The sequence below is a fragment of the Hyla sarda genome, chromosome 5 (assembly GCF_029499605.1).
Source record: "Hyla sarda isolate aHylSar1 chromosome 5, aHylSar1.hap1, whole genome shotgun sequence".
Taxonomy (NCBI): domain Eukaryota; kingdom Metazoa; phylum Chordata; class Amphibia; order Anura; family Hylidae; genus Hyla; species Hyla sarda.
Genome location: NC_079193.1, coordinates 354,511,464 through 354,518,963, shown reverse-complemented (window position 1 = coordinate 354,518,963; position 7,500 = coordinate 354,511,464). Strand labels below are relative to the sequence as shown.

At 42.5% G+C, this 7,500-nt stretch overlaps 1 protein-coding gene across 1 annotated transcript in view; it reads right to left on the bottom strand.

Annotated features, from left to right (window-relative positions):
• TAF2 (TATA-box binding protein associated factor 2) overlaps positions 1-7,500 on the bottom strand; it is a gene marked incomplete in the record, with an annotated part of 136,773 nt that overhangs the window by 64,077 nt on the left and 65,196 nt on the right. Inside the window, 2 exon segments of the mRNA XM_056522670.1 lie at positions 5,151-5,290; positions 6,397-6,590. Of these exon segments, the coding sequence (XP_056378645.1) occupies positions 5,151-5,290; positions 6,397-6,590 (334 nt within the window).

Here is a 7,500-nt window from a genome sequence, read left to right as displayed (position 1 = left end):
ACGCGCGCTGCATTGATTTTTTGGGCATCATCAGCACCACTATATAAATTAATGGAGCTTCTCACTGAGAAGGTTGGGGTCCCCGTTTTTGCCGGAGTACTCCTTTAAGTGGGTTTCTGAGCTAATGTAAATCTGTAGTATAATGAAAAGTCCAAATCCTCAACTACTTTTGCAGATTTGCTACAGACCCATTAAAGGAAAACTGTCAGCTTGCTCCCCCCGCACTAACCAGTGGTACTGGCTGGTAGTGCAGGGGACGCTGATCGGTTTGATGCTTACCGTGCCTGGATCCATCCCGCCATTTGGCCGAAATCTTCGATTTTCGTATATGCCAATTAGGTGCTAACTAGCACAGGCGGGTTTACTGACACTGACAACAGTGCCGCCCAGCTCATCAATATTCCTCCCCTCTCTCCGCCTCTCCCTCTTCATTACAGAGCGGGGAGAAGAGGGAGAGGCAGAGGAGGAAGATTGATGAGCTGGGCGGCGCTGCGGACAAGCGGCGCTGACGTCAGAGTGTCAGTAACCCCGCCTGTGCCAGTTAGCATCTAATTAGCATATACAGAAAAACGAAGATTTTGGCTGAACGTCGGGACGGATCCGAGGCACTTCAGCCAAAATTAACTCAATTCCTATCCACAGGATAGGAAATAAGTAGCTGATATGGGGGGTCCGACCTCTGGGGCCACCCGCGATCTCAGGAATTGGACCCGTCTCGCTCAGGGAGGAGTATGTGTGGTCTACAGCTAGATGGTACGTGCTCCATGCCTGTACTCGGAGCTCCTATAGAAATCTATGGAACGTGTGCCGTCTACTGCACTCAGAGCTGGGTCCCGTTCCGGAAGCTACTTTCTCCCTATCCTGTGGATAAGTTAATTTTGGCTGCAGTACTCCTTTAAGGTCAATGAACAGCAAAATCCGCTGCAGCAAGAGATATACCCCTGAAGTTGATTTATGGTACATCCAGTTTTTTTAAGCATATTTCAAAGCTCCAATTGATTTCGATGGAAGAACCCATGTGGCAAAGTGCAGAAGTTTTTTTTTATTTTTTTTTTTATACAGAAATTAAGGCCATTTTTGCCTCCAAGTCAGCTTGGCTTTTAGCCATATTAACATGTGCTGAAAAATCCACATCACTGTTTTAACCCCTTAATGACCAAGCCCATTTTCACCTTAAGGACCAGGCCAATTTTATTTTTGCGTTTTCGTTTTTTCCTCCTCGCCTTCTAAAATCCATAACTCTTTTATATTTCCATCTACAGACCCATATAAGGGCTTGTTTTTTGCGTGACCAATTGTACTTTGTAATGAAACCTCTCATTTTACCATAAAATGTATGGCGAACCCAAAAAAAAATTTTTTAGTGAGGAAATTTTAATGAAAACCAAACTTTTGCACATTTTGGAGAGTTTTGATTTCACACTGTACACTTTACGGTAGAAATGACATGTGTTCTTTATTCTGTGGGTCAATACAATTAAAATGATACCCATGGCTAGATACTTTTATATTTTTGTACCGCTTAAAAAAAAATCTAAAACTTTTTGTACAAAATCAGTGATCTAAAATCGCCCTATTTTGACCACCTATAACTTTTTCATTTTTCCGTATATAGGGCGGTATGAGGGCTCATTTTTTGCGCTGTCATCTGTACTTTTTTAAGATACCACATTTGCATATATAAAACTTTTAGATCATTTTTTATAAAAATTTTTTAAATAAAATGTGACAAAAAAGCAGCATTTTTGGACTTTTTAAATTTTTTACATTTACGCCATTCACCGCAACGGGATAATTAACATTATATTTTGATAGTTCGGACATTTACGCACGCGGCGATACCAAATATGTTTATTAAAAAAAATTTACGCTTTTTGGGGATAAAATGGGAAAAACTGACAATTTTCATTTTTATTGGGGGAGGGGACTTTTCACTTTTTTTTTACATTTTTCAACTTTTTATTTTATTTTTTTTACACTTTTTAGGGGACTATCTATAGCAATCCTTTGATTGCTAATACTGTTCAGTGCTATGCATAGGACATAGCACTGCTCAGTATTATCGGTGATCTGCTGCTCTGGTCTGCTCGATCGCAGACCAGAGCAGGAGACCCCGGGAGACGGCCGGAGCTAGGTAAGGGGACCTCCGGCTGTCATGCTGGATGATCGGATCGCCGTGGCAGCGCTGCGGGCGATCCGATCATCCAATCAAAGTGCCGCAATGCAGCAGATGCCGTGATCTGTATTGATCACAGCATCAGAGGGGTTAATGGCGGACATCCGCGCAATCGCGGATGTCGGCCATTACGGGCGGGTCCCCGGCTGCTGCTAGCAGCCGGAACCTGCAGTGTATGACGCGAGCACCCTTCCGATGCTCGCGGTCATACACATGACGTAAATGTACGTCCTGGTGCGGGAAGTCCCGCCAAACCAGGACGTACATTTACGTCCGTGGTCTTTAAGGGGTTAAAAACAGTGCATGGACTCTTCAACTTCACATTGAAGTAAATGACAGACAGATTTTATTAGGAACATTTTGGTGTGGCATCTGGAGATTTTAAAGGGGTATTCCAGGAAAAAAATTTTTTTTTTTTTTATCTATCAACTTGCTCCAGAAAGTTAAACAGATTTGTAAATGACTTCTATTAAAAAATCTTAATCCTTTCAATAATTATCAGCTGCTGAAGTTGAGTTGTTGTTTTCTGTCTGGCAACAGTGCTCTCTGCTGACATCTCTGCTTGTCTCGGGAACTGCACAGAGTAGAAGAGGTTTGCTATGGGGATTTGCTTCTAAACTGGGCGGTTCCTGAGACACGTGTCATCAGAGAGCACAGAGAGAACTTCATCAGCTCATAAGTACCGAAAGGATTAAGATTTTTTTAATAGAACTCATTTACAAATCTGTTTATCTTTCTGGAGCCAGTTGATATATGTAAAAAAAAAGTTTTTTCCTGGAATACCTCTTTAATTGTGTGAACATTACTCCAAAGATATTTGCATTGCAGCTGCAAAATGTGACATTGGTCAAGAGGAGAGAAAAAAAAAAGAAAAAAAGAAAAAAAAAAAATCTCTCAAGTATGGCTGCAATAAGTATGACTGCAATAAGTATGACTGCAATAAGTATGACTGCAATAAGTATGACTGCAATAAGTATGACTGCAATAAGTAAAATCATATATCAGTGTTTCCCAATCAGGGTGCCTCCAGCTGTTGCAAAACTACAATTCCCAGCATGCCTGGACAGCCGTTGGCTGTCCAGGCATGCTGGGAGTTGTAGTTTTGCAACAGCTGGAGGCACCCTGATTGGGAAACCCTGCCATATATATTTAGCTAAACACTGGAGTCTTTGTGAACATCATGTTAAATCTAAGGCTACTTAACTAGATAAAAGGGAATCTTTAAGCTGGTATTTCAGAAGGAGTCCTGTTGGCCATCACTCATACCCTCTGATCCTCACAGCACCTCAAGATGCGATGAAGTGATTTACAATCTGACAAGGCCTGGCAGTGACATTGAACACAGTGTCCTGCTACTTGTACAAAGCTAAAGTGAGGGCTGAAACATAAATCCTAAGGAGCCGACAGGGCAGATGTGTCAAAAAGAGGCAAAGATCGATGCTTCAGGCAGCGGTTTTGGGCAGATTCACTCTTTAAAGGGGTACTCCGGCGCTTAGACATCTTATCCCCTATCCAAAGGATAGGGGATAAGATGCCTGATCGCGGGGGTCCCGCCACTGGGGAACCCCGTGATCTTGCACGCAGCACCCCATTAAAATCAGTCTGACTACCGGCGACCACAGGGCCGGTGGCGTGTGATGTCACGCCTCCGCCCCCTTGTGACGTCACGCTCCGCCCCTCAATGCAAGCCTATGGGAGGGGGCGTGGCAGCTGTCACGCCCCCTCCCATAGGCTTGCATTGAGGGGGGCGGAGCGTGGCATCACACGGGGCGGAGACTTGAAGTCACAACGCTCCGTGATCGACAGTAATCAGACCCGGAGCGAACACGCTCCGGGGACTGATTTTAATGGGGTGCTGCGTGCAAGATCACGGGGTCCCCAGCGGCGGGACCCCCGCGATCAGGCATCTTATCCCCTATCCTTTGGATAAGGGATAAGATGTCTAAGTGCCGGAGTACCCCTTTAATCCACCTGTAGTACAATCATTTGTTTGATGCAAGGCTGGGTTCACACCACGTTTATGCAATACAGTTCCCATATCAGGATTCCTCAAACCCGGACTAAACTGTATCAAAACGTGTGTACAAATTTTAACCCATATAAGTTGCATCCGTTTTTTTAAAGAAAAAAAAACATTTACGTTTTTAACTTTTCACTCCATTATGAATAAAGTTTAACGAGTTTGACTGAAATTCCAAGAAAAAAAAAATACTTTTGGTGTGCACAAGTCAAAAAACGTATGGTGCAAACTGGATGGAACTGTACGTACATACGGTTCTGTACGGTTCCCATTCATTCCCATGTTAAAGGAACCGTATACAGTTTCAATACGGTTTTTCACCCGGACCAAAAACAGTGGTAGGCTACGGTTTTGGTTACGATAAAAAAAATGGACAAAACGGTACAGGATGCAAAACAGACACAACCTGATGCATTTTTTGGCATACGGTTTTCAATGGAGAGTCAATGCATACGGTTTTTGATACGGTTCCGTACGGTTTTCAAATTGAGGAAGTATACGGGAACTGTATTACAAAAACGTGGTGTGAACCCAGCATAACAAATCCTGCTGGGTCAGATTTAGCACTGGGGATTTGTAAAATCACATGTACTAGAGATGAGCGAAGTTACAGTAATTCGATTCGTCACGAACTTCTCGGCTCGGCGGTTGCTGACTTTAGCCTGCATAAATTAGTTCAGCTTTCCGGCTTTCCAGCCCACCGAAGCACCTGAAAGCTGAACTAATTTATGCAGGCTAAAGTCAGCAACCGCCGAGCTGAGAAGTCCGTGACGAATCTGCTCATCTCTAACATCTACATGTCACATGTCTGCTACTGTAATCTACTGTGGATTTTACCTGTGCAAATTGCAAGTAAAATCTGCAGCTTTTCTGCCATTTTCTTGCTGAAAATTGTGACTTATAGCAGCAGAAATACAATATAAACTTTGATCACATACAAAGATCCAGACTTACCCTTTGTGTAGTCAACAACAGCTTCTAAGGCTGCCACCCGGACATCTACAAAGTGTCCGTAATCTGCGTATGATCTGAAGAGAGAAGGATCGCTCGGGACATGACCGTTCTTCTGGAGTATACGGATGGCTCTCAAACAGCTGCCAAAAACAAGTGGAGACCTTTTAGAAACAGTATAATAAACCCCAAATAATGGCATCCAAGGTCTATACATTTGGCATTGTTGTTTGCCTTTTCTACGTTTGTAGAGTGCGCCATCAGGGGACTTGCTTTCTCTTTCATGCTGCCCGTGGCTCCGGGACAGGCTCCCTCATTACAATGGTGGAGGATAATTACATAACCAGAACAGACTTTTATCATCTAAACACAAAGCAGTAAAGGTTTTCATGTAATGAAAACTAAATACCCGCCTAGCCAATAGAATTAAAGGGGTACACCACTGGGGAAAAAAAAAAAATTAAATCAACTGGTGCCAGAAAGATGAACAGATTTGTAAATTACTTCAATAAAAAGATCTTAATCCTTCCAGTACTTATCAGCTGCTGTTATGATCCACAGGAAGTTCTTTTCTTTTTTTATTTTCTTTCTGTCTGACCACAGTGCTCTCTGCTGACACCTCTGTCCGTGTCAGGAACTGTCCAGAGCAGGAGCATTGCAATCCCCATTGCAAACCTCTCCTGCTCTGGACAGTTCCTAAAATGGACAGGGGTGCCAGAAGAGAGCACTGTGGTCAGACAAAGGAAATTCAAAAAGAAAACAACTTTCTGTGGATCGTAACAGCAGCTGATTAGTACTGGAAGGATTAAGATTTTAAAATAGAAGCAATTTCAAATCTGTTTAACTTTCTGGCACGGGTTGGTTTAATTAAAAAAATATATATTTTCCAGTGGAGTACCCCTTTAATTAGGAAGTGATTAGGCATCTATTGCTTCCCCGGGGAATATGGATTTCAGGCTTTCCATCTCCCACTGTATGTACCTGCAGCTGAAAAGTGTGTACTCTATTACTCTGGTTAACCCCTTAGTTCACTGTTTTCCAACCAGGGTGCCTCCAGCTGTTGCAAAACTACAACTCCCAGCATGCCTGGACAGCCGTTGGCTGTCCAGGCATGCTGGGAGTTATAGTTTAGCAACAGCTGGAGGCACCCTGGTTGGGAAACACTGCCTTAGTTGTTGCTCTCAATAGCTACAACAGTCTCTAAGGAATTTCCTAGGTTGGAGGCCTAACAATGACAATTATAACCCACCTGACTGTTATGGTATGCCTGTAGCTGGGAAGGAGTTTCTCCATATTGAGGAAGCGCGTGATCTCCTCCAGAATAAGGCGCACATCGGCATTCAGATTGTCCAGGGTGCGAGATTCATTGTTCACACTGACTGCAGGGGTGACTGAATTGGATAGTGCATCGATGAGTTCAGCCCTGTAGTAGTTATCAGAAAACTAAAAGAAAAAAAGTAGGAAAAAAAAATAAAAATCTTAAATTCTTTACATTTACTTCTCATCAATATTCAAGTCTACTTTTATTGTGAAGTAAAAGGAGATAACTACGGCTCTCCCATAGAGCTAAATGGAGAAGGTGTGGCTGCTTCTACTTACAGTGGGGATCAAAAGTTTGGGCACCCCAGGTAAAAATTGGTATTAAATGTGCATAAAGAAGCCAAGGAAAGATGGAAAAATCTCCAAAAGGCATCAAATTACAGATTAGACATTCTTATAATATGTCAACAAAAGTTAGATTTTATTTCCATCATTTACACGTTCAAAATAACAGAAAAAAAAAAATGGCATCTGCAAAAGTTTGGGCACCCTGCAGAATTTATAGCATGCACTGCCTCAATCATCATCTGGGAAGACCAGGTGATGTCAATCTCAAAGGTTTTAAATGCCCAGACTCATCTCACCCAACAATCAGCACCATGGGTTCATCTAAGCAGTTGTCTAGAAATCTGAAACTGAAAATAGTTGACGCTCACAAAGCTGGAGAAGGCTATAAGAAGATAGCAAAACGTTTCAGATGTCAATATCCTCTGTTCGGAATATAATTAAGAAATGGCAGTCATCAGGAACAGTGGAAGTTAAAGCATGAGCTTGAAGACCAAGAAAAATATCAGACAGAACAGCTCGCAGGATTGTGAGAAAAACTATTCAAAACCCACGTTTGACTGCACAATCCATCCAGAAGGATCTGGCAGACACTGGAGTTGTGGAACACTATTCCACTATAAAGAGATACTTGTACAAATATGGCCTTCACCTCTTCTATGTCCTCACCACAAAAAAATCAGCATTTGAACTTTGCAAATGAACATATAGACAAGCCTGATGCATTTTGGAAACAAATTCTGTGGAC